This window comes from Alligator mississippiensis, chromosome 3 (assembly GCF_030867095.1).
Source record: "Alligator mississippiensis isolate rAllMis1 chromosome 3, rAllMis1, whole genome shotgun sequence".
In the NCBI taxonomy this organism is placed as follows: Eukaryota; Metazoa; Chordata; order Crocodylia; family Alligatoridae; genus Alligator; species Alligator mississippiensis.
Window position 1 is genome coordinate 250302976 of NC_081826.1, and position 27947 is coordinate 250330922.

Below are 27947 nucleotides of genomic sequence, written 5' to 3' on the forward strand. Positions count from 1 at the left end.
CCTGACTCCCCAGAGTCTGTATACCTTGCATGCTTCAGCAGGGCTTTTTGGTGCTTTTATCTAATAGCTGCTTTAATCAGCTATTAGATAAAAAAACATATTACATGTTTTGTCCATCAGAGGCCTGTGGTAGCACCACAGGACTTGCCTTAGAAAGACTGCAGCTCACCTATACTCCTGGCCAAATATCATAGTCAGGAGCACAATGCAAAGGCATGGAGAGTGGGATTTGTCACCAGCATAAAGTACCATATAAGCAAACTCCCAAGGTAATTTTTCACTTGTGGAAACACTTGAAGAAGACAAAATTTTCATTCTACAGCAGAAAAAAAAATGAAGCAACCAACCTGGCAACAGTTGCTAGGTATGTTCCTTGGATCAGATTCTGTCTTAGTAAACAATCTTTTGTTCAGTACCCTATAATTCACGGCATATTGTGGATCAAAACTATATGGCATGTAATTTCATTCATGTAATGTTTAATTTTGCCTGGGAATAAATGTAACAGTAATATAAAAAGCAGTGATTAAATAATATAACACAGAGTTTTAAGTCTGTAGATTTCAAAGCACAAATGCAATGGTCCCTGTTTGTTCATTACATAGTACTACTGAACACCATAAAAGGGTAGTCAAAACTCAGAGCTAATTTGGAAGTGCCCTTTCTAGAACAATGTTTTCTAACCTATGGATACCTTGTGACCTGTAGGGAATTGGCTGGAACTGTCTAGAAGGTCATAAGCATAGAGGTCATGGCCTTTTCTCTAGATTTCATAGATAGATTTCTAGGGTCAGAAGAGACCTTGTATATTATTGAGTCTGACCCCCTGCTGTAGGCAGGAAAGAGCACTGGGGTTAAATAACCCCAGCTAGGTGCCTATCTAATCTTTTCTTGAACACCTCCAAGGTAAGGGAAAGCCCCACCACCCTTGGAAGCCCATTCCATATTTTGGCAACCCTCACTGTAAATAATTTCTTCCTGATATCCAATCTAAATCTACTCTCCTTTAGTTTGCGGCTGTTATTTCTAGTAACCCTGAGTGGTGCCTTAGTAAACAGAGTATCCCTTATTCCCTGCTGACCCCCCATGATGAGTTTGTAGACAGCCACAAGATTACCTCTTAGCCTTCTCTTGGGGAGGCTGAAGAGATTCAGGTCCCTCAGTCTGTCTTCATAGGATCTTACCCGCAGGCCCTCAACCATACAAGTAGCCCTTCTCTGAACCCTCTCAAGGTTATCCACATCCCTTGTGAAGTATGGTGTCCAGAACTGGATGCATTATTCCAGCTGTGGCCTGACCAATGCTGCATAGAGAGGAAGTATCACCTCCCTAGACCTGCTTGTGATGCACCTACTAATGCAAGAAAAAGTGCAGTTAGCCTTACTTATTACTTAGTCACACTGGCGACTCATGTTCATTTTTGCATTGACCAAGACTCCAAGATCTCTTTCCACTGTCGTGGTACTCAGAATGGTACTTCCCAGTCTATAGGTGTATTGGAGATTCTTTCTCCCCAGGTGCATCACCTTCGCTTATCCTTGTTAAATTGTATCCTATTCTGATCCACCCACTTCCCTAGTCTATCCAAATCCATGTGGATTCGCTCCCTACACTTCAGTGTGTTTACTGTACCCCACAGTTTGGTGTTGTCTGCGAATTTGGACAGAATGCTTTCAACCGCCTCATCCAATTCACTGATGAAGATATTGAACAGCACTGGTTCAAGGACAGAGTGCTGGGGAACACCACTGCCTACATGCCTCCAGGGAGAAACCGTCCTGTCCACCACCACTCTCTGGGTATGTCCCATAAGCCAGTTTTCCACCCACCTTACTGTGAAAAAATCCCCATGACAGCTACTCAGTTTGCTTGTAAGAATTGGGTGCAATTCTAGTAAGAACTGGGTGTCCTCTAGTTTTCCCTGAAGCAGAGTTGATCAGTCACGTGTATCCAGTCTTCGGAAGACCATGTTTTCATTTTTTTAAACTATTTTAATATAAGAACCCAACTCCTCAGAGTACAGCGTAAAGGGATGGAAATCTCTTGTCAAATATAACAGAAACAACTGCAGCAATTCTGGTACTCGCTAGGAATCAACACAAAGGGTTTTGAATTACATGTAAAGAGAACTTATTACAATTAGATGGGATCCAAGGATGAAAGAGGTGAAGGCCTACTTATGGGACTTTAAACAAATTCTGCCCTTAAATCACATTAATGGGAGTAAAAGGAAGGCCCAGGGAGGAATAGGACCCCTGCTAAATGGGCAGAAGCAATTGGTGACAGATAGAGGGGACAAGGCTGAACTCCTCAACGAGTTCTTTGCCTCAGTGTTCCTAAGCGAGGGGCACGACAAGTCTCTCACTGGGGTTGTAGAGAGGCAGCAGCAAGGTGCCAGACTTCCATGCGTAGATCCTGAGGTGGTGCAGAGTCACTTGGAAGAACTGGATGCCTTTAAGTCGGCAGGCCCGGATGGGCTCCATCCCAGGGTGCTGAAGGCACTGGCCGACGTCATTGCAGAGCCACTGGCGGGAATATTCGAATGCTCGTGGCGCACGGGCCAAGTCCCGGAGGACTGGAAAAGGGCTAACGTGGTCCCCATTTTCAAAAAGGGGAGGAAGGAGGACCCGGGCAACTATAGGCCGGTCAGTCTCACCTCCATCCTTGGTAAAGTATTTGAAAAAATTATCAAGGCTCACATTTGTGAGAGCCCGGCAGGACAAATTATGCTGAGGGGAAACCAGCATGGGTTTGTGGCGGGCAGATCGTGCCTGACCAACCTAGTCTCTTTCTATGACCAGGTTACGAAACGCCTGGACACAGGAGGAGGGGTGGATGTCGTATACCTGGACTTCAGGAAGGCCTTCGATACGGTATCCCACCCCATACTGGTGAACAAATTAAGAGGCTGTGATGTGGATGACTGCACAGTCCGGTGGGTGGCGAATTGGCTAGAGGGTCGCACCCAAAGAGTCGTGGTAGATGGGTCGGTCTCGACCTGGAGAGGTGTGGGCAGTGGGGTCCCGCAGGGTTCGGTCCTTGGACCGATACTCTTTAATGTCTTCATCAGCGACTTGGACGTGGGAGTGAAATGTACTCTGTCCAAGTTTGCAGATGACACAAAGCTATGGGGAGAAGTGGACATGCCGGAGGGCAGGGAACAGCTGCAGGCAGACCTGGATAGGCTGGACAAGTGGGCAGAAAACAACAGGATGCAGTTCAACAAGGAGAAATGCAAAGTGCTGCACCTAGGGAGGAAAAATGTCCAGCACACCTACAGCCTAGGGAATGACCTGCTGGGTGGCACGGAGGTGGAAAGGGATCTTGGAGTCCTAGTGGACTCCAAGATGAACATGAGCCGGCAGTGTGACGAAGCCATCAGAAAAGCCAATGACACTTTATCGTGCATCAGCAGATGCATGACAAATAGGTCCAGGGAGGTGATACTTCCCCTCTATAGGGCGTTGGTCAGACCGCAGTTGGAGTACTGCGTGCAATTCTGGGCGCCACACTTCAAGAAGGATGCGGATAACCTGGAGAGGGTACAGCGAAGGGCAACTCGTATGGTCAAGGGCCTGCAGACCAAGCCCTACGAGGAGAGACTAGAGAAACTGGACCTTTTCAGCCTCCGCAAGAGAAGGTTGAGAGGCGACCTTGTGGCTGCCTATAAGTTCATCACGGGGGCACAGAAGGGAATTGGTGAGGATTTATTCACCAAGGCGCCCCCGGGGGTTACAAGAAACAATGGCCACAAGCTAGCAGAGAGCAGATTTAGACTGGACATTAGGAAGAACTTCTTCACAGTTCGAGTGGCCAAGGTCTGGAACGGGCTCCCAAGGGAGGTGGTGCTCTCCCCTACCCTGGGGGTCTTCAAGAGGAGGTTAGACGAGTATCTAGCTGGGGTCATTTAGACCCAGCACTCTTTCCTGCTTATGCAGGGGGTCGGACTTGATGATCTATTGAGGTCCCTTCCGACCCTAACATCTATGAATCTATGAATCTATAATATAGATTTGAAGTCGCTGGATTTGAACTTTTCCAAAGATTCTGGATAATCTAGATCCATGTCTAATATTAATGTAAACCCTAATCAGATTTAAAAAAATTTAAATATATACAAAGTCTGTGTGAGCCAACACTTCCTAAAATTCCCCCTCTTACTTAACCATTGGTTTCACTCCAGATCAGCAGCAATCACTGCAGGCTTTTTCAACATATTCTAGCATTACCAGATTACTGTTAGAGTTAGTGGATGAGTCCACATGAGTCACTTTACTGTGCAGTAAGCATCTGCATGTGCAGATGTGCAGATGCTTATTGTGCAGTAATTGGCTCTAATCATAAGTAAATTTGCTACGTGCAAATGCAAGTAGCAAATTTTACTTGTGATTGCTTACTGCACAGTAGCACATGTGTAGATACCTAACTGGGAGCAAATGTGCTCCTGGTCAGCCAAGCAGCAGAGGGCGACAGATTGCTCCCTGCCTTTGGGAGATGTCTGCTCCTGGAGTGGGTTCCACCACCAGAGCCCAGGCAGGGACCCCTAAGCCCCTGCTCTGTTGTCACGGGGCCAGCCCTGGTAGACACGGATCTCCCAGCATCAACCCACGACTGTGTAGCTGGAGCTGGGAGATCAGGATCTCCCAGCTCAGGCCCTGTGACCACAGAACTCAGGCTGGGAGAGAAGGATCTCCCAGCACTGGCCCTGTGACTACAGAGCTGGCCCTGGAAAATAAAGATCTCGCAGCCCAGGCCCTGTGACCATGGGACTTGGGCTGAGACAGAAGGATCTCCCAGTGCCAGCCCTGCAACCATGAAACTGGTGCTGGGAGATAAAGATCTCCCAGCCCAGGCCCTGCTACCGTGGGATTCGGGCTGGGAGATCCCTATCTCCCAGCCCGGGCTCCCCAGGCATAGGGCAGGAGCTGGGAGATGCCTGCTGCCAGGGCAGGGGGACATTTCCCTGCTCAGGCTTCTGTGGCAGAGCCCGCCCCAGCAGCAGGCAGCAATGTCTCACCCCGCCACCAGGAGACAGCTGTCTCCTGGCCTCTGGGCTAGTACTCACAGGGAGCCTAGATCTCCCCCTGGCTCCTGCAGGGGCCTGTTGCAGGGCCACAGGGAGTGGAAGAGTCTGCTGCTAGGAGCAACAAATCTGCTCTTGTGTCCCTGCATGTGTAGACATGTGCCCGGAAGAATTTACTCTTCTCAAGTAGTTTACTCAAGAGTAAACTGCTCCCTGATTATTTACATGTGTGCATGTACCCAGAAAGTCAATTATTTGCACAGAAACAAAAGAATTAAACTCACATCTGAAAATGTCTAATCCTAATAGTGCTAACCCGCTTCTTTAAAGAATCCTTTCTCAATTGAGGGGGAAAAAATCAGTTTTCTTAGATAGGGATCAGTATAGCTGACAACAAATTTTTGATTCTCTTTTATTTTATATTAGGAAGCATATACATTTTTTACCAAGGAGGGAAAGATATTGGAAGGAGTAGAGGCAGGAAAATTGGCATTTCCAGAAATAGAACTAGATTATTGGAGCCCTGTCACTGCTGGTATTAACTAGCACATCATGTGATCCTGAATGACATTTTAGAAGCATCACAGAATCATAGCTAAAGCTATAGTTTACACATACACAGACAGTGGATATACATACTTTAACCTGTTAACAGGCTATTTTTGCTAATGATAAATATTGCAGTCAATAGACTTCTTAAAAAGCTTTGGATCAGAACCATTGAATAATTACCGGCTATAAAAGAACAGAATAATTTTATCCTTTGGAACCCTGTTTCATTGCCACATTGCCAGTGGAAATTTTTCCATTGATTTTAATGTGCTTTGGATCAAGCCATTATAACTTTCTGTTGCAGTTGTGAGCACTTTAGAAATATTTGTAATAAATGTCATAAGAAAATCACTGTTATCAGTTTTCTATCATGCTGTTTCTCACCGTTATGAAAACAAGTACAATATTGCTGCTATGCAAAGATGATAAAGTCCCCAAAATAGTAGTATTTTTTCAGTTTTACCTAAGGATGACTGCTTAACCTCTTAGGCTGAGCTCATTAGAAATAAAAGTGCCTGTAGGAGTCTCTACAACCATTTTAGTTTTAATGTGCAGTATCACTAATAAAAAGGCTAACATTTAATCTCTCTCTGTTCATAACTCCACTGATCAATGAGCAGATATAAAAACTAATCCCCTAATTTGAAAACAACTTACAGAGAAAGAAACAAAAGGAAAGATATGGTGAGGAATGTTGGTCTGAACTGTTCAAGCAACTGCACATTCGCAACAAAGCGTTCCAGGCCGGGTCCTGAGCTGGTAGAAACTGGTGTCATTCCCTCGGGGCTGATTTACTCCAAATAACCTATTCTGGGGTGGTGCTGAGCCCCGAACTCTCACTGAAGTCAACAAGAGTTATGGGTGCTGATCATGTTCCAGGATTAGCTATAGTATAGAAAGGAAGCATATTTCTAATGTGCAGACAAAGCCAAAACCTGCCTAACATCAGGCATTTATAAACATCACTGACCATTTAAGATGGTTGTTCTGTAATGGAAACACCATTACAGTTCTGCAAGACAGATCTTATTTTCATTTATTTAAGGTGCTACCAGAATGCCATCATCTGCAGAAGCTGCACAGTGGGCCGACACATTTTCTGCCATTGTTCTCTGAGCAGTTATGCAAATTGGTAAATTATATCCAAATTACATTATGCTTCATGGTGCTTTGAATTCATTTTTAAGAAGCCTCCTATTTTAAATGTCACCCTCAGCTGTGAATTAATATTAAGCAGAGTTAGTGGAACTGACCTTGAAGCTGAAGTTCGCCACGTCCTCCTGCCTGCAGTCAGCCCAGAAGTGAAACATGAATAACTCGTTTAAGCACTGACAAGATTCCAGGTCATATGAGGAGGAGGGGGAAGGGGAAAATGATGACTTCACTGCCCAATCCTACTTCATTCAGATCTATTGATAATGCCTGTTCACACAGCAGTGTCCTTGAACACACCATGGGATGAGGCAGTGAAGCACACGCGTGACAATTATGAAATCAACATTTTCTTCAACTGACTGATCCAACAGGAGGAGATTGTGTCATAATTATAACATAAAAGGCTTGAGTCTCAGCTGTAAGGCCCTTTTTCCCACTGAAGCATAAGGGAATCCATGGGTAACACAGGCCACTGGAGCAGCTCTATACTATTGTTTCCTCACAGCCCGAGTGGGAGGACCAGGCCTAAGGAAAAAGAGACGGAAGTAGACCCCTACTTGTGTTTTAGATGTTCCTGGCTGAAATTTGGCCGGAGTAGAGAACTGGTGGCATGAATGACAGGAGCCTCGAGCAGCCACGTTATGCCTATTCCTTTGTTTGTTTTCTCCTTTTCTATTCACCACTCTTATCTTAGTTGTCTCTTCCTAAGGCAGAGGAATTCAGTGATATGCATTAGTAACCAATTACAAAGAAAGAGGAAGTTAGCCACATTGGGCCACAGTTTAGCAACAACCAATTAGCCACATTTTTACATATGCAAGTGCTGCAGTGCCATGCGCTTTGAAAAGCACCTGGCGCTGCATCACTTGCTGTTGCATAAGTGGCAAAATGTATGTCAGCATGCAGAAAATGGTGGCAGTCTGCTTTTGAACTAAAACACATAGAAGGTGTTAGTTCAAAAGTGCATTGCAACCATTTTTCCCACACTGATGCACATTTCACCGCTTATACAACTTTAAGCAACCCAGTGCCATGCGCTTCAGGTCATGTGCACCAGAGATCCAGCACATCTGAGCATGAAAGTATATGTGTATAAATGCGCATTAGTCTGAAGTCAAGCAAAAGGCAGGGCAGGATGGCACCATAGACACTAATTTGTTCAGAAAAGCATAAACTTTCTCAGTGACAGTCTCCTTTGTCAGATGCTATGAATGGACTTGCCAAGGGCAAGGGTACTAAATAGAAAAGAATAATATAATTTAAACACAAAGGATAGGGGAAAGAGGAGGAAAGGATAGGGAGAGTGGGCACTGCTGAGAGGCAAAGGTAGGTTGAAGGACATATATCTCCTATCTATGATTTAGATTATTTTTAAACATAGCTACATACTGCTAAGCAAGTGAGGGAAAAAATATCTTTCAGCTGACGTTTCAAAAGCATTCAGCACTGGCCTAAGTCTCCTTCCACTGAGGTCAATTGGACTTTTGGTACAGTGGCAGGGAAGTGAGGCCAGTGTTTAGCACCTCTGGAAGTCCCTTCTTTTGTGCAAATTTAGACTTCTGAGCCATATTTTATTATATCCAAAACTTCTATAATTCCAATCTCAAACTGTAGGCCCTGCTAGCAATATTTATAACTCAAATTTTAAGTCTTCTGACTTTCCTAGGGTACTGATAAAACAGTAAAAACAGACCTTTTGTGCTTGGGCTATACTTATCCAGCCAGTATCAGGCTTAAAATAAAAGCATCACACAGGAAGGCACCAGTTCAACAAAAACTCGACCACACAATGTTAGATTTCTGATTAAGTCACTCCCACTTTAGCAAGACAGTTAAGTGCACGAGGAACTTGCATTTGACTGAAACATGCTCAGATGCTCTGTTGAATAGGAATGGATCGAAACACATATCTGGAGTTAAGCAGCTGCTTAAATCTTTTGTTGACTTGGGGCCATAGACAACAACAACTGGGCAAAAACCTCCCAACTGCTGCCAAAGATCAAAGACAACAGAAACACCTGGCAAATGTCTCCAGACAAATCCCTTGATTTCCTAAGAACATCAAATTAACATTAATATTTTAAAACCAGCCTTGATCTTACAACTGTTCTTTGATCATATCTCTAAGGAATACAACTAAAGAAATAGATGGCATATTAAGAATGAACAGACTATCTAGAGATAATGTTACATTTTCATTTCTATCAAACCTAAATATTTATGTGGCAACCTACCAATTAATATGTTCTCTCAGTCTCAGTAGCTTGAGCTGGTGAGATAGTGGTAGCTGAGTGCTAATTTAGTTGCTATTCATAAAATATTAGTTAGCCCTCCAAAAGGAGTTGGATTGTCATTCAGCAGTCACTTGTGCCTGACTAAAGCCTCGCTGAGCCATCTGCTGAACAGAAAAGACACCAGTATAGACAACTACTTGGATTACTTGCATGTGATAGGGAGGCCTTTCTAATTGTCTTCTTTGCTTTATAAAAAAAATCTCTATAAAGTCAAACCTTTGCATTTGGGAAACAACTTATTAGTAATCAAAAAAAGTATAAAAGTATTCATGGGACCAATTAGTGTTGGTATTTATTATTGGTACTGTGATAATGACTGGATTACCAATGACTGGAATTACTGAGCAAGTTTCTGTAGGAGCTACAGGATATGTTGTACACGGTAAAGTCTTGAGAGAGAAGGTACACAAACTGCATTATCCCTAGAAGCTGCACCAAGGGGCTGACCCAACACCCAGTGGAATTCATAGGTGTTTTGTGTCTGATTTCACTGGATCCTCAGTACCTGACACTGATACAGAAGATATGCAAGAATGCCAATTGAACTGTACCATGTCAATTTACTTCAGAAATATTCACTGAGTGGAAAGAGAACATCAGTAGGAAAAAAGACCCTTTTACCAAAGGGTATGTAGCGCTATAGTTGCTAGGTTATAAACTAATTAATTCATCATAGAGAATATACTACTTGCTGCAAACAAACCTCAACTAAATTAACACCAGAACTGGATCTGGCCAACTTGTTTAAAATAGCTCCAGTTCTTCTCACAGACCATCAAGTGCTTACTGAAGGAAAAGTTTCCTATAAATAGTAATGCATCTACTAGCCAGAGAATGGAGAATGGATTTTCCTAAAAATGGAGGTGACCTGGATTTCCTTTGGAGAAACAGAGGTATTTACATTTTTACGAAGAAAATACTGTGTACTCCATACAAGTTGTAAAAAAAAAATAATTGTAAGTTATATTAAAAACTATTGGCACTATAGAGTATTGTAATACAATTTTTTTTCAATAAGAAGGACAAGGTGAGGTAGAAATGGTTGGGCGTCAACCTAAGTTATTAAAAATAGTAGGAATACTGTCACTTTGTTATAGGCAATTTTATGTGTTTTGCAAGACAGTCATTCCATGATTTTACAAGACAAAAAGGTCTCATCTCACCTCACCCTAAGGAGCATCATACCACTTCTAATTCTGTTAGTATGTGGGGGGCAAGTCTAACACTCCACCAGGCCACCATTTTTCTCAAAATTGTGCAACCTAAAAGCAAATTTATTTCTCCATTTGCTCTTTCTTAGGGAAATTGTGGCCTCTACCCTGTTGGCAGCAGAGATCCCTGATGGTCAAAGATGATCTGTCACACGGGTCAAGTAAAGGGTTGTAAATGAGTCCATTGATGGCCAAGAAGGCTGATCCTAGAGCTGCAAACTCTTTGGCAAACACTACAGATGATGGTTAAAGGGAGGGAAAGAACACAGATTTCTTGATCTTGTTTCCTTCTGTTTCTATCATTTTTCTGCCTCCAGGGTGAGACGGTTTTTATCAAAGTAAGATGCATGCTCTCTCACAAGGTGTCACCATGTAGCCCTGTCCCAGGCTAGTTTTTCTCAATTTGTGGTGTCAATGCCACACTTCTTAATGTTTGTCTTGAGGATTTCCTTGAAGCATTTACTCTGCTCCCTCCCCTCCCCACATGTCCTTTGTCCTTGGCTGAGTTGGGAGTATAGCAGTTATTTTGTTAAACGTACATCAGGTAAGTGCCCTGTCCACCACAGCTGATGTTGAATAATCAGTGCTTCCATAGTGGTTGTGTCAGCATATGTGAGGACACTGGCATTTGTGTGACAATCCTCCCATTTTATGCCAAGGATCTTTTGAAGGTAGCACTTGTGAAGGCATTCCAGGTGCTCAGGTGGTCCTGTAGGGCACCCAAGCTTTGCAGCCATAGAGAAGAGTTGGGATTACCACAGCCTTATATTGTATGAGCTTTGTTCAAGCCCTGATGTAATCATTGAACACATGATGATTCAGTTTTCCAAAGGCAGAACTGGCACATTGGATCTATGCTGGATCTTCTCATCAAAGTTGGCCTTTCTCAAGAAAAGGCTGCCAAGCTATGCAAAGTGTTCAACATTCTCCAGCTCTTGTCCGTCAATGAAGAGCTTTGCTGGGTGAGTTGATTGGCTTGGAGTAGGCTGGTGAAGCACCTTTGTTTTTACAATGTTAAGAGTCAGTCCTAGGCACTGGTATGCTTGAGAAGCAGTTAAGGGCTGTATGTAGGTCCTCTTCTGTATATGCAACAAGAGCACATCCGTGTACTAAAGTTCCACAATCAAGCTGAAGCAACTTTGGTTTTGGCACAGAGGCGTGAGAGATTGAAAAGGTTTCCATCTATCCTGTACTCAGTGCCAATGCCATGTGGATGTCATGGATGAACACCTTGATGCCCACAAGAAAGATGAAAAACAGAACTGGTGGAATCACACAGCCCTGCTTGATGCCAGTTTGAATGGCAAAGCTGCTTGAGTCTGTAAAGTGGCTTCAGAAAAATACCAACATTCATTTAGAATTATATATATGGGCAAAACAAATCCATTCAGACAGTATATGTAAAGGACTATGAAGGGGTAGATATTAGTGAAGCACAGGTTTTAACTGACACATTAAAGCCCAGGTCCTACAAGTAGGCAGTAGCTCACTGAAGTGAAAGGGGCTCTACACATAGGTCTATCTTGCATAGTTAAGGTTGGTCTCTGAGGCAACAACAGAAAAGAACAATGATTTTTCTCAGAAGCCTATTCCTTTAAAAGGACAGGTATAATTATAAGCAAAATATAATAAATAATAGTAAAATGTGAGTTATTTAAGTTTTGGAATGGAATAATAAGTGTTACTGTCAATGTTATTATTACTGTTATTTATTTAGGGTCTAGAATAGAAAAATAAACCAGTTCCCAAGTTGCATAAATGAATGGACTCTAGAGGCAGTAGCTGTAAGGAACTGAAACCTCCGTAAACAAGCAGAGCTGGGATTATATTTCTGATTATCCGTTATGTTGAATTCATCACCACAGCCAACATATGAAATAGAGATTTTTATCTATGAGAATACAAATTCCCTGCTGTTTGTCTTGTGCACGCAGGGTTGGCTCTGCCTTGTCAGGGAACTGGAATAAACGCCACAAGACCACTTCTACCTAGATCTGTTCTAAACTGAAAATCCAGGGCAAAAGTGGCCTTGTTTTCCATCCCCCATTTAAACTCTCCCACCCAATATCTCAAGTAAGCCAAACACTGGGAGTTCTAACAAAGCTCATTATGCTTGCATAAGGGGTTCAAACTCAAATAAAGACTGATTTCAAGTACTTTTCCCCCCTAGTTGAACAGTTTAAATAGACTGTGCCAATTGAATCTCTCCCTTCTCACAAACAGGATTAAAGATGCTTGTGGGCTGCCAAATTTCCAAGGAACTCTCATTGTGTTAGTTAATGTATCATTTTCCAGTGCAATGAGTAGTTACTTCCTTGAAACAAAGTAAAATATAGAATGTGACACTCCACTGGTTAAATATCTACTAAACAAACTATGATGATGGACATATAACTGTGGGGGGAGGTGGAGAGACTTAAAACAATCCAGCTCTTCAGCAGTGTTTCAATTAAATGGTTAAAAGAATTGTGGGGGAAGCATGAAAATCAAATCCTTCTGCCCCTGCTAAGTACTTTAAAACAAAGCAACCTGGCAGGTACTTTGATTTTTTCCTGCACTGAAAAAATTTGACAAACATCAAGATATATTTGCTTGCTCAATCGATTTTGGTTCTTAGATGACATGCTGAAAAATGAGGAATAAATTGTAGAAATAGCACCATATTTTTCACACGACTTTTCCCCCAAGATCAGCCCAAACTTGGGGTGCATGTATTAAGTGGGGAAGATGATTTTCTGTCCTGGTTTGATTCCTGTTCCACGTGCAGCAGCTGTGGTATTACTGGTCCTACAGCTGAAGGAGTCAACTGACTTAATGGCTCATTGTTCTTCACTCTATAGGCGTTAACTATCCTCTCTCCTTTTTAATGGTCTTGATATTCCACTATCCAAGCTAATCTTTCTTAGGGCAATTATGCTATCTGGTAGCTGCTCCTCGTCTCTCTGTTTTGTGGCCTCTTTAAGTCAGACTCTTTGGCTGTGTCCACACTAGCATGGGCATTTGGTTCCCTGGGGACAACTGCTAGTTGTCCCTGGGGAATGCCAGGTTACCCCAGGTGGGATAGGGGAGGCTGGCCCCAGCAACCTTATCTGGGATCCTGGGGCCTCCTGGGGCTGAAGCAGTGGTGAGCCCACTGCTTGGAGCCTGGCCAGCAGCCTTTTAACTGATGAATCAAAACAATCAACTGTACAATGCACACCAAAGACAGAGAATAAAACAGATCTGAAGGAGGAATGGCATCAGAGTACTCATGAATTTATATTTTTTATTAACTAATTCTTAATGATTTCTAGAAAAGGGCATGAGAAGAGGATATGCTTTTTTTCTTTAAGTCAGTAGCAAGAAACCAGGCAGGAAGAAGTTAGGAAGAGTTTAGGCAGAAGCCTGGTGATGAAGAATTGAGAGAGATGGGCAGACAGACAGAAGTGTAGAAATAATGCTATTTTCCTTAGACAAATAAAAATGTAGTTATTTGATATTAAAAGAAAGACCCTTCCATTACTATAGTTACAGGTGAGCAAAACTTTTTAGGAAAAGTATTCAAACTCTGCCTGGGCACATCTATGCGAGATGTTTACTGCAGAGCTGACTAATCAGCTCTGCAGTAAATGTCTCAGCATCTACGAGTGCATCCCTATTAGGGTGCAGGAAACCAATAAACTCCACAGCAGGGTAGTACTTGTAAATACCCTACTGCAGAGTTTTTTCCTGCTGATCCAGCTGACCTGAGCATGAGGATGCTTCAGCGTGAAGGGTGCCTGCCAGCTAGCCCCACACAGAAGCACCCTAGTGCTCCAGCCAGCCCCTCTGCAGCACACTGAGCCTGGTTGGAGCAGCTCTAGACTGGCAGGCTGATCCCTAGAGCCTCCTGCCAGTCAGGACTGCTCTGACCGGGCTCCCCATGCTGCATATGAATAAACTCTGGAGCTGTTTGTGCAGGAGTTAATTGCTTCCAGGCACACATTCAAACAGCATGCCAGGGAGCAAAAACCTCTGGAGTTTATTCATTTGCACTAATTGCATGTGTAGATGTGCCCCCTGTTTGTGATTCCCCTAAAGAAAAGGGTAGAAGCAGTAAGCACATGAGGCTGTGAGAAGCTGACACTTTCCTTTACATAGTTTTTGAGATCCACTGGGCATTCTCTGTAGCTGCTTTCCCACTTTTCCCAGGACAAGCAGTTTATGTGCTGCAATGAGTAGCAGGGTTTATATAAAGCCTGAATCTGCAAAAGTTGCAAAGAGTTTTGAGGGATGTATTTTATCTCCTTCTGGTTTTAGTGCAGGCAGTGAGTCTTAGAAGCTCTTCTTCCTCCTATTGGTAAATCATCCAGCATATTAACATTTTCAAGTATTTTTATTATCTTTTATGGCATCAGTATTGTTAAACTTTCCAAAAAAATCTGGAGTCAAGCTCCCAAAAAGAATAATTAGATTGACTCTAAAATCATGATATTTTACCAGTGATGAATTTGGGATGCTTTTGATTTGATTCTTCTGGGTTTTAGGTCTTTTGAAACCCCAGGTTTATTTTTCTGGTGGGGAGGGGAGAGGGGGTTGCCATAACCACAAGGATTATTAATGTCACTTAAAAATGGGAAATGGAAAAAGGAAGCTGAAATTCTCACATCATCATCTGACTCAAGGTGCTATGATCTTCAGGAAAACAAACAAACCAAACCAGTGAGATTCTTCCAAAAGTCAAAAAGTTGGTAATGCTTTGACATATATTTTTAAACTTATTTAAAATATGAACTTGCAGCTAACAATTAGATGAAGTCATCATTAGACTGGCTAGCATCATACTAATGTTTTGCTTGGAGAAGATGATCTCATTAACAAGAAAGAAACAGACATAGTATTGTCTATCTATCAGCAATTATAGATTAATATATTTGCCTACATGTCTGCAAGCATGCGCTTCAAGAGCATTCATTAATATTTTGTGGCTGAGTTTGCAAGGAAGAAAAATAGTTTTTCTTAACGTCTGTTTACACTGACATTACATCAATCATGACACTGAAGGAGAAGTTGATACAAGTAAAATTCTGCAGCTCAGACCTGTGAAATGTCTTCCAGAGTGAGAGAAAAATGAATTGGAGAGTCAGCTCTATCAAATCTATGTCATCTATCTCAGTTAGGTATTTATAACCCATGCTTCACCCCGACTATCAGCTCTTCTAGTTATGTAGAAAACAGCTTCAGTTCTCTGCACTGACATCCATATAAATCAGTAGTAATTCCAATGAAGTCAATACCAGTTTGAAACCAACATAAATAAGCAAAGGACAAGAGGCAATAAGTCAAACTATTCTCCAACAATAGAAGTGGTTAGGACTCCGCCTGATCGTGCCTTTGATTTCTAGGGTCTGACCCTGCTGCTCCATGTTTCAAAAAATGATTCTGTAGCTGTTGGAGGAAAGTGAGTTATACTCCATTTTCCTACCATGTTGAGATAAAAAATAAAACAGCAACACACAAGAACATTTTGAATTCAGGAAAAAGAAAGGGTTTAATTTGACTGTAGGCACAAAGCCCTGCCTGACATGCCTTAGTAACAATACACAGCAATAACCCCAGGTCAAAAGATCAATTACAGTACATGCAAAAAACATCTGGGTGTGCATTAACATGATGAGATCGATATCACTACATCTGTAAAATAAATGCACGTCTGTTCACCTAAGGAACAAAAACTTCAGAGACAACCACAAAAGGAAGTGTACAATGAAGCAACCAAAAGCGAGCATGTCATACACAGAACATTATATATGGAGACATTTAACCTTTTGGAGGCAAAAAATGGTAACAGGCAAGTAACTGAGAGCCAGTTAAGAGTCAAACCTTTAAGTCCTTATCTTAGAAAAATCCCCATTAAAGCCAAGGAGATTTTTGCTGGAATGAGAACTTTGGGGTTTGACCCCTGGTTAATGAAAAATTATGAATGGTTAGAAATGGCTTCCTCAGTTGGAATTGTATATCATTTATTTGTTTTATTATGAGTAAATGAAGGAAATGAAAAAAGTAAATGAAGAAAAATATAATTTCCCATACAAATAAGGTTTCAAATAAATATGGCTATTTAGGAAAATCTGAGATAATTAACATGTACTGAAGTCAAAACTGAAATAATTAAAGTTAATAAATAGTTTAAATAAAAAGTTGAAACATTTCATTTTAAGACAACAGGAAGGTTGTTTCTCTAATAATAGTAACATTTTCATCAGTCCAAGGGAATCTCTCATTATACAGTTATATTATACTACATTTGAAGTGGTATTGGATTTGCTGAAAGAAAATCATGTAACACAGATATAATTTGACTGTAAACTAAACTGGTCTAGGTTTCTTTCATTTTATGCCAAGTCATGAGTTCAATCAAATATACAGCAGTGGCTCTCACTGAATGAGTGTCACATACTGGTTCCTACCAACCTAAGGAAAACAATGGTACAGAGGTCTCTGGTAAGTGCACCCAACTGCTATATTGATGTAGAGATTGAATTATACCATCCTCACCTGTATCAAGACAGTTCTGCCTCCTGTCCATGCCCTCTCAGGGGTGTTATACCCAGGGAATGCTAGGAGGGGGCAGTTGGTGAACTTGGAGGGGTGGGAGGAATTGTGATTGCATCCAACCTTAGTACAGAGGCCAAGGGGCCAAAGAGTTGAAGGGGGAAAGGTCTCAGACAATTTCCTTCCCTTGTACATTCCTGGAGCAGCCCCACTGCAAGGGAATAAGACTGTCCTATTTGGAGACTCTATTATATACCAATACGGTTTGGAGTTTTGCCATTATTTGTATGCATCTCTGTTCACAAAGAATGGGTTACACCTGGGGTGGACAAAATAGAGCCTGTGGGTCAGATCCAGCCCACAGAGGGGTTTTGTCTGGCCCATGGCAGGTCTCTTGGTCCCATCCAGGGCAGGCATGGGAAGCAGTCCAAGCTGCGGCACATGCAGTTGGGCTCGCCATCCCCAGGCACATGGTGGGGTGGGAGCAGCATAGCCGCTGGACTCCATTTCCTGGCAGCTCTAGTGGCTGCAGCTCCTTTTGACTGCCACACCCACCAGACCTGGCCCTGCTGCCTGGACACTCCAGCCTGTCCATTCCTGCACCCACCCCTAGGAGCGGGACCCACGTGGGCAGGGCACTTGGATGGGTGAGTGGGATGGGGATGTGGGTGGGTGGGGAGCAGTGTTCAGGAGAGAGACATGTGAGCAGGGCCAGGAGATCTTGGGGCAGTGACAGTGCAGGGCCAGGGCTCAGAGCAGAGCCACAATCCACTGCCTGTATACCCACCTCTGTGATGGGCACAGGTTCTATGGGCAGGGTTGTTTTGGGGAGGGGATCGTGGCTCTGCCCCAGGCCTGGCCCCATGCTGTTACTGTCCTAAGATCCCAAACCCAACCCTGGATGCAGCTCCCTGCCTGCCTGCAGCATAGCATATGATTTCTGTTTGATTCACCGAGATAACAATTGAGGGCAAATTTTCCAATTACAATTAAGGGAACAAATCCTCCAGGTAGCCCCACTTATGTCAGCAGGACAACTTGTGTAACAGAAACATGATTGACCCAGGATGTATGCAAAAAAGTAGATAAGCCAATCATGCCCATCCTCTCCCCCCACTTTGCCTTTAGTGAAAAGCAAAAGGAGCAGATGGACCACAATATTATACAGCACATGTAGGTGAGGAGGGGAAACACCACAGTCCATCTGAGTTAGGTTGTTGGACAAGTATATTACGCAGGTGCCAATCAGAGCCAAGTAGTACACTGGAATATGTTGTCTATTACTGCAGAGACTGCAGCACCTGATAGTAGGTCCAACCTACAAGGAGGATACCATCCTGCAATGTCCATATACAACCCTGGCACAAAGCCCACGTTTCAAGCTTTGTGGGCGGATGTAAATGTTATCTATAACTATGGTTAACAAGACACATACTCACATTTTGGAGTAGCCACCCTTGTGGCTATATGAAATTCTTTCTGTGTCTAACCTCTCCCCATGTATATGGTAGCCATTATTTTCTGGTCGTCTGAACATCAGGCCAAGACCCAGATATTTTAGAGCTATCAGGCCAACTCTGCCACTGATTTACTGTATAGATGTGGGTAAGTTATTTACTTCTGATTTTTCAGAGGTGCTGAGCACCAGCAGTGGCCAATAATATCATATTGTTTATGCTCGGCACCTGTGAAAAATCACCCCTTAGCCTCTTGTTTTATTTCATGTGAAATTGGGGATACTGGGATAATTCGCTAACTTCCCAATAGTGCTGCAAGAAACAATTAGTTAATATTTTTTAAATACTTTGAAACTGGAAGAAGTTATATGTAGGCAGCATATAGTTTATGCTGCCATTTGTACATATAATCCTAATAACAAAGAGCTTAATTTCAGTTTCTGTGGAGAATGTAAAATAAGTAGAATAATGGGAGGAGACATAGAGGAACTTCCTTTTGATACCTAAGACCATCCCTGATGGGGCCATCATACTCTACCACAAAATGCTGATGAAATGGGACACAAGAAAGTGAAGTAGTGATTAAAAAGAGATGCCACAAATGCCAGTGATGACATTTACACTCACATTTTCTTTGTGAATGGAGATAAAAAATAAACGCAAGCTGGAAACTTGCTTTTAGCACTATTATGTCTTCTGCTTCTGTTTTCTGTTGCATGACTTTGAGGCATTTTATACAATTGATTTATGGTAATTTTTTAACAGAAAATATACAATAAATTGATTTTATGGTCCATATAACCCATGCTTTTTCTTTTTGCCATGCACTGAGATGCAATCACCTTTGTATTGGTCACTAATGTAATAAACAAGCAACTTTTTTAAAAAATAAAGAGCTTCTATAAATAATACTTTCCAAGTTCATTATTATAGCATTCATTAATCAGAACTAAGATGGTTCTAGAAGTATCCTCCTTATTTTATTTTTATTGAGGAATCTTCTAGTACTTATTGGATGTTTATTCGTGCAGTTATTTACAAAGATGGTCCTTGTGGTGCAGGAAACTTAATTAAATTTACAGCTGCAAAGTTACATTTATAAATGCCAGCGTTTACACTTAGACAGAACAAATAGAATTTATTGTACAGCTCTTGGCTGAGCTAACAATGTAATTAAAGTGCAAATAAAGACAAAGAAAGCACAAGCCAGGCAGATCCATTTTTCATTGTTAGCCTTAAGAAGCATCATAATTGGAGTAAGAAATGTCAGATCAAATAGGCCCAGGTCACAATCTTCTTTTAAAACATCTATCTCCCTGAGAGGATTTAAGGGAGGTAAACAGTGCTATAGCCCTATTTCTTCAACTGGCTGATAATCATTGGAAAAGAAAGGACACTTTTCCAGCCTAGTTATTCAACAGTGATAATACCTACATTTTGTTTTATGATGTACTCTACGGCATGCACTTGAACTCATTTCCAAGCAACCATAACAGGCCACTCTCAGAAACTTGAGGAAATATCATTTAGTTTCAGAAGTGAATTCTACCTGATATCACACAGTAGCATGGGTTTTAAAACCGTTACAAAAAGTACTTTTTCCTCTAACTGAGGCTCATCTGCAAAAGCTAACTTCCCCAGTGAACATTACACATTGTGTTTCCTGACAGTCAAACTTCACCATGGAGGAAAGAGATTAGAATTGATAGGTGGAATCAGTGTTAAATAACTGAGCAGAAATAGAATGCTTTTCAAACCATTCACTTCAGGTAAGACAAAATAGTTATTCACACTCTTCATTGCTGACCATTGCTAGGTCAGACAGATATTTCCTCTCACAGTGTGTATAGAAGGTGCTTCATTGATTGAATTGGCCAGGATGCTCAAACTCAAAGTGTGTACAAAAGGTGCAGAAAACTCAAACATCTTTATCAGAAGCAAAATTCGTGTAATTCATTACATGCTCTTCCCACCCCCCTGAACGTGGACACTGCTGACCCAAGAACAACTCCCACACTCACATTGTCTTGTTCAGGTGCCCATGGCCAGCAATTACCCAAGCAATTACCTGAAAACATTACTTTCCATTCAGTAAATGTCCTCATCATGTAGTGAAAAAATATTTACAAAGTGAAGTTAATTTGTAATATGTTAAATCCTCTGCCTTATAAAAGGCAGACAAGACATTTTAAAAACATAATATTCTGTGAAGGAAAACTAAATAATATTTTTTAAACCAGCATATGCTGTAGAGCTCATGTTTTTAGATGTTATACTGCTTCCACTGAAGGTTAGTTAATGATTCTTAAGCTCCTATTATTTGCAATGAACATAAACTAACAAGACTGGATTAATCCTGCGAATGCCTCAGTAGATACATATTTGATGAGCAACCTATACCAAATCAATGCCATTTGTCTTGCCCATTTATCTTAATCTAATGGACTAAGGTACCTATATTTAGAACTGTCCCCTTTTTGTCACATTAAAAGTACCTGTTCACACAAAAACCTTCTGTTTTCTGTTAGATGCACAGTCCCTTTTGCAAAGCATTATCACTTAACCCATGTCTGAAGCATTCTGTCTTTCACCTCAAACAGCTGATTTTCCTTGCTTGAAAGGGAATTTTTGTGAGGCTCGATCTCCCTTATTGGAAAAGAGAGCTTTCATTCTTCCCAATCTTTCCCCTTGCTGTAGGGCTTGGCATGCATAATTTTGTTCATTCACTAAATCTTTCTGTAGACTTAGGGACAAAGTTGGCTCCTCAGGCAGGGAGTCTAGGTTCAATCTTTAGGGATAGTTCATACAAAGTATCTTCATCTATGATGAGTCTCTTGTCAAGTAAATAGTGAGTGACCTGCAATAAAGGAAGCACAGATGAAAAGACTGCATGGGCATAATTAAGAAGCACCAAGTGTAAGACAAGAGAAGTCACAGTACCACCCTATTTGGCACTGGTTAAGCCTCATCCAGGGTATCACATGCAGTTTCGGGCTATATATGTTATAAAAGGGATGTGGAGAAGCACGAAAGGACCTAGAGGAATGCGACAATATCAATAAAGGGGTGGGAAGGCAAGCCGTAGGAAGAATGGTTGAGGGAATTAGGTATATTTAGTTTGGAGGAAAGAAGATTAAGGGGGCACATGGTATCATTTTAAAAATATTTGAAAGGCTGCCATAATGAAAAGGGGGAACTGTTTCTCTTGTAGCAGAAGGCAGGACACGGAGCAATAACTCCAAATTGCAGCAAAGTATATTTAGATAAACCTCAGGAAAAACTTCCTTGCTATTAGGCAATGGAGTAGACTGCCCAGGGAAGTTGTAGAATCTCTTTTGTTGGAGGTTTTAAAGAGAAGGCTGGGTACCTACTAGTGAGGGACGATTTATAAATAGCATTCTTGCATTCAGGCAGAGGGTTGGATGGATGACCCTCGAGACCCATTCTAACCCTTGGATTCTATGATTCTATATATTTTTCAGCTGAGTTTCTCTGTTCTTTCTGCACAACACTTAGCAGCTTCAGTTCACTTCAGATGAATATTTTAAACTTCTGCATGTTGTTTTCTTGTTGAACCAGAACAGTTGATTGTACATCATTCAAAGTACCTCAGCTGTTCACAAAAGCCCCAGCCAAGACCCATTCAGGAAGGGACAATCCTCAGCTTTGTTATCTCCAAGGCATATTGCTGGTTTGGGCACTAGGAAGATGCATAGAAAATAAATCCTCCCTTCAAGCCAGTATCCCCCACTGATGTAAGACGCTGCTTCCGTAAAGAGCAGGGAACAAAATGGCAGGATACACATAGCAGCATCAGAGGGTTATGTTCTACTCTATCACCTACTCCCTGTGTGTTGGCATTCTCTGTGGAGCTGAGCTCCATGCTGCACAGGGGGAACATAGCTTGAATGGCACCTCCAGATCCTGGCCCTTTATATAGCAGATGTATTTTGGTTCCACCACTAAGCAGACTACACTGCTGCAGAGGTGAAGGCAAGATTTGCTCTCATGTGCAAAACTGCAGAAAAAAAGAATTCCCCAGTTACAACCCAAAGTGCTAGCACCAGTTCCATTGTCTATCTCCTTTTACCTTTGTGGAAGAATAAAATATGTTCATTTCAACAACCTCCATCCCATTAGTGTATTATAGCACCTATGATCAGTATTACCTTCTGTTGACGCTCTATACGGTAAGAGGTCTGCTGGAACTGGCGTATCTCCCTGATAATATGTGATATCTATCAAATGAATATATAAATATATATAAGAACATGTGTTTATAGGCTTTGTTTGTCTTTAGCATACTAACTTCAATAAGACTACACCTAGGATTAACTAAGTCTGAAAATATGCAATTTATCATAGCCAAGATTTTATTCTTTGCGTTTAAAGGGCTTCTCCTCCCAAATCAATCATTCAGATCCAGTCTCAGCTGGATCACCTTGTTCCTTCTTTTTTACATTAGTAAGCTCTTCCTTCTGGTGACTCTGCAATCTATCATCATAAACAGTGTAATAAACTATGGAAAGGATGGCGGCTGGTGTCCAGATTTCCCAGGACTGGCCTCTCTATCTCTATTTAAAAGAAAATAAACTTTTACATCCTTTTTTGCTTTCTTTGAGAGCAGACCTAAACACAACTTCAGGTATGTAGTATGAATAATGCTCCCAGCTGAATTTCAAGGGTGGCTACATTTTTAAAAATCATTTACCACACCTAAACAAACCTATACTAGCTGTTTTTTCTTCTGGCAATTTTCCACAAACCAAACTAAAGACTATATTTGCAATGCAATACTCCTTAGCTTGCCAGTAGGTGGTGATAAAAGACTGTTTCTGCATTCAAATGCAAATGATTGATTTCAATCCTCTATCTTGTGTTATGAAAATACATGATGTCATCTAACAGGTACAATTCAAATGTTGCAAATAAATCAGTGACTAACTCCTGTAATTACATGCCTGTAATGAAAACATATAATTAAATAAAAATTACCATTCTCATTTTGGAAAAATTGACCAGACCCTCCTCGGTGAAGTTTGGTGTTCCTTCTTCAATAAATACTAGGTCTGTCAAGTACATTCCAAGGTAAGGAACTGCAGGGGGATTACAGCTGCAGGAGAAGAAATTAAATCAAATTTACCTTTACTCTGAGTTAATTTGCAAGACATTCTTTTTATATAATACACATCTTTCTAATTTTTGTGTTTATTATTACTTAACACATTTTTACAAAAAGGACCAAATTCACAGGTCAGGGGAAGGAAGAACGACTATTGTTATTTTGCCTGTGTCATACCCACTTCTACTAGTGGCACATTTCTCAGACTGTATCAAATATCTCATGTCAAAATATTAAAGAAAGAAGGATAACATTCAATAAAGGCCATTATTGGAAATCAAAGTATATTCTCAACATGTTTCAATCTCAAATAACAGATAATCACAGAAATAAGACCTGCACAAAACTATATATGTTTCTGGGCAGTGGTCTGTGTTCTTCTAAAGTACTATAAGCATTTTAATATCAGCACACAATTGTACATACTGGGTACATCTACATATGCATTTGATCCGGCCTAAATTTACTTTGGTGTAAAGTACTCTGAAGTAACCGCTTTCAGGCAGACATCTACACATGCAAGGATTAGGGTGAAGATTTACTGCTCTTTGCACCAAGTTTCCTGCAGCCCTGCAATGGGCCCCTGCTGCTACCAGGGGGAGCTCTAGGCTCCCCCTGGGTGCTAGCTCAGGAGCTGGCAGGAAGCACCAAGCCAGGAGTCTCCTGGCCCCAGGGGGCTGTCTGCTGCTGGGGTGGGGCTAATGTCCTTCTGGCCCAGCAGCAAGGAGCTCCTGGCCCTGGCTCCCCAATCAGGGGCAGGGGACTCAGAAAGAGCTGCTAGGGAGAGGCAGGTCCCAGCCCCCTACCCTGATCCATCAGTGGAGCAACTAGCAGTGAACTAGCTGCTAGCTGCCCCACTGGTGGATTGGGGTAGGGGGCTGGGACCCCTGCAGCTCTTTCCAATCCCAGTGCCTCAATCACCCAATTGGGGTATGGGGCTGGGACCTGTCCCTGACCAGGACAGCTCTCAGCCCCCATCCTGCACACCAGGAGGAGGCTGGGCAGCTTGTTCCCTACTCAGCTCTGCAAGCACGAAGCTGGGTGGAGGACAGGCTGGGGTGTTTGTTCCCCACACAGCTCTGTGAGTGCAGAGCTGGGGGGGAAAGGACTGGGGAGCTTGTTCCCCACCCAGCAATGTGAGTGTGGAGCTGGGGAGGAACAGGTTGGGGTACTTGTTCCCCACCCAGCTCTGCAGAGCTGTCCCTAGGGGTATGTGGGGCCCAGGGCATATCAGCCCATGTGGGGCCAGGGGGTAGCGAGCAGCCAGAGCGCGGAGCAGGAGGTCGGGGGGCAAAGTGGCCACAGCATGGAGCAGGGAGGGAAAGGGTTGAGAGCAGCTGCAGCGCAGAGCCAGTGGCACACAGCAGCTGCAGCAGGGCCTGTATGGCACTGTCTGTGGGGTCCCACAAAGTGTGGGGCCCAGGGCAGTCACCCCGATTCGCCCCCCCCCCCCCCCCCAGGGATGGCCGTGCAGCTCCATGAGCACGGAGTTGGTGGGGGAACAGGCTGGGAGGCTTGTTCCCTCCCCCCAGCTCTGTGAGTGAAGATCTGAGCAGGGAACAAACTCCCTAGCGTGTCCCTACACAGCTCTGTGCTGAGTTCCTGCCTATGCTTCTGTGGCAGAGCCTGCCACAGCAGCAGGAAGCTCCCGGGGGCAGGAAGCTATCTCCCGCCCCTTGGTGGATGGCTGACCAGAAGCAGGTTTTGTTCCTGGTGAGGCATCTACACAAGTGCTACTGTGCCATTACTAATCTCGAGTAAATTTACTACTTGCATTTACAGGTAGCAAATTTACTCAAGATTATGGAGGTGTACTATGTAGTAAGTATGTGCACATGTAGACGCACATGTTTACTTTGCAATAAACTATAGGCTACATGGGGGGCAAGGAGAAAGGGATTTGGTGGTAGGGGTCTGCTACAGACCCCCACATCAAGGGGAAGAAATAGATGCGGGGCTCCTGAGGCAGCTCACGGAGACCATAAAAGCTAAAGAGGCGGTAGTCATGGGGGACCTAAACTACCCAGACATCTGCTGGGAGACACAGACGGCAAAGTCCCACCGCTCACGCAGGTTTCTAACCTGTGTACTGGACCTCCACCTGACGCAGGAGGTACATGATCCCACTAGGGGGAATGCCATACTGGATCTGGTATTGGCAACGGGGGATGACATGGTAGGGGACCTACAAATCAGTAGCCATCTGGGGGACAGTGATCAGCTAATAACAGAATTCACCATAAGACGTTGAGTGGGTAAGGTAACTAGTAGGGTGAAAGTGCTAGACTTTAGGAAAGCTGATTTAAATGAACTCAGGCAATTAGTCAAGGACGCACTGCAGAGTAGGCGTTTTGAAATGATGGGAGCCCAAGAAGGGTGGCTGTGCCTTAAGGAAACAATCCTTCGGGCACAAAGTGAGACGATCCCCATGCGGGGTAAAAGAGGGAAAGGGGCCAGGAGGCTTCCCTGGCTGACCGCAGAAATCCAGGGCAGCCTAAGGGCCAAAAGGGGAACACATAAAAAGTGGAAACAGGGAGAGATCACCAAAAACAAATATACCTCCTCTGCTCGTGCTTGTACGGAGGCAGTTAGACGGGCCAAAGCTACCATGGAGCTGAGGATGGCATCCCAAGTAAAGGACAACAAGAAATTGTTTTTTAGCTATATAGGGAGTAAAAGGAAGGCCCAGGGAGGAATAGGACCCCTGCTAAATGGGCAGAAGCAATTGGTGACGGACAGGGGGGACAAGGCTGAACTCCTCAACGAGTTCTTTGCCTCAGTGTTCCTAAGTGAGGGGCACGGCAAGTCTCTCACTGGGATTGTGGAGAGGCAGCAGCAAGGCGCCAGACTACCATGCGTAGACCCTGAGATGGTGCAGAGTCACTTGGAAGAACTGGATGCCTTTAAGTCAGCAGGCCCGGATGAGCTCCATCCGAGGGTGCTGAAGGCACTGGCTGACATCATTGCAGAGCCACTGGCGGGAATATTTGAACGCTCGTGCCGCATGGGCCAAGTCCTGGAGGACTGGAAAAGGGCCAATGTGGTCCCCATTTTCAAGAAGGGGAGGAAGGAGGACCCGGACATAGGGTCCATATAGGCCAGTCAGTCTCACCTCCATCCTTGGCAAAGTCTTTGAAAAAATTATCAAGGCTCACATATGCAAGAGCCTGGCAGGACAAATTATGCTGAGGGGAAACCAGCACAGGTTCATACCAGGCAGATCATGCCTGACCAATCTAGTCTCTTTTTATGACCAGGTTATGAAACACCTGGACACAGGAGGAGGGGTGGATGTCATATACTTAGACTTCAGGAAGGCCTTCGATACGGTATCCCACCCCATACTGGTGAACAAGTTAAGAGGCTGTGACTTGGATGACTACACATTCCGGTGGGTGGCGAATTGGCTGGAGGGTCGCACCCAGAGAGTCGTGGTGGATGGGTCGGCTTCGACCTGGAAGGGTGTGGGCAGTGGGGTCCCACAGGGCTCGGTCCTTGGACCGATACTCTTTAATGTCTTCATCAGCGACTTGGACGAGGGAGTGAAGTGTACTCTGTCCAAGTTTGCAGATGACACAAAGCTATGGGGAGAAGTAGACACGTCGGAGGGCAGGGAACAGCTGCAAGCAGACCTGGACAGGTTAGACAAGTGGGCAGAAAACAACAGAATGCAGTTCAACAAGGAGAAATGCAAAGTGCTGCACCTAGGGAGGAAAAATGTCCAGCACACCTACAGCCTAGGGAATGACCTGCTGGGTGGCACGGAAGTGGAAAGGGATCTTGGAGTCCTAGTGGACTCTAAGATGAACATGAGTCGGCAGTGTGACGAAGCCATCAGAAAAGCCAATGGCACTTTATCGTGCATCAGCAGATGCATGACGAATAGGTCCAAGGAGGTGATACTTCCCCTCTATCAGGCGCTGGTCAGACCGCAGTTGGAGTACTGCGTGCAATTCTGGGCGCCACAATTCAAGAGGGATGCAGATAACCTGCAGAGGGTCCAGAGAAGGGCCACTCGTATGGCTAAGGGCTTGCAGACCAAGCCCTACGAGGAGAGACTAGAGAAACTGGACCTTTTCAGCCTCCACAAGAGAAGGTTGAGAGGCGACCTTGTGGCTGCCTATAAGTTTATCACGGGGGCACAGAAGGGAATTGGTGAGGATTTATTCACCAAGGCGCCCCCAGGGGTTACAAGAAATAATGGCCACAAGCTAGCAGAGAGCAGATTTAGACTAGACATTAGGAAGAACTTCTTCACAGTTCGAGTGGCCAAGGTCTGGAACGGGCTCCCAAGGGAGGTGGTGCTCTCCCCTACCCTGGGGGTCTTCAAGAGGAGGTTAGATAACCATCTAGCTGGGGTCATCTAGACCCAGCACTCTTTCCTGCCTATGCAGGGGGTCGGACTCGATGATCTATTGAGGTCCCTTCCGACCCTAACATCTATGAATCTATGAATCTATACTCATGCACAGTTAAGCGTCTCGTGTAGATGTGCCTACTGCATTTATTTAGTATGCTCTTGCCCCACTGAAGGTGTTTGCTGCAGAGGAACAGGTATAACTGAAGAACCTTTCCTAATCCTGATTTCACATAACTTTCTGCCTACTTTGGTAGGAAAAA

General features: G+C 43.4%; 2 protein-coding genes across 3 annotated transcripts in view; both read right to left on the minus strand.

Moving 5' to 3' along the window:
• The window catches only part of CKMT2 (creatine kinase, mitochondrial 2), a 50993-nt gene extending 44078 nt beyond the window's left edge, over positions 1 to 6915 (minus strand). Inside the window, exon 1 of the mRNA XM_006277238.3 lies at positions 6829 to 6915. The gene's annotated coding sequence lies outside the window, so the exon portion shown is untranslated. The remainder of the gene's footprint in view (positions 1 to 6828) is intronic.
• An 8803-nt stretch (positions 6916 to 15718) lies between these two features.
• The window catches only part of RASGRF2 (Ras protein specific guanine nucleotide releasing factor 2), a 272143-nt gene continuing 259914 nt past the window's right edge, over positions 15719 to 27947 (minus strand). For both annotated transcript variants that reach the window (XM_019482951.2, XM_019482947.2), the window contains exons 25-27: positions 23201 to 23318; positions 22375 to 22443; positions 15719 to 21062 (exon numbers count right to left, since the gene is read on the minus strand). In XM_019482951.2, the coding sequence (XP_019338496.1) occupies positions 20970 to 21062; positions 22375 to 22443; positions 23201 to 23318 (280 nt within the window). In that variant the 3' untranslated portion in view covers positions 15719 to 20969. The remainder of the gene's footprint in view (positions 21063 to 22374; positions 22444 to 23200; positions 23319 to 27947) is intronic.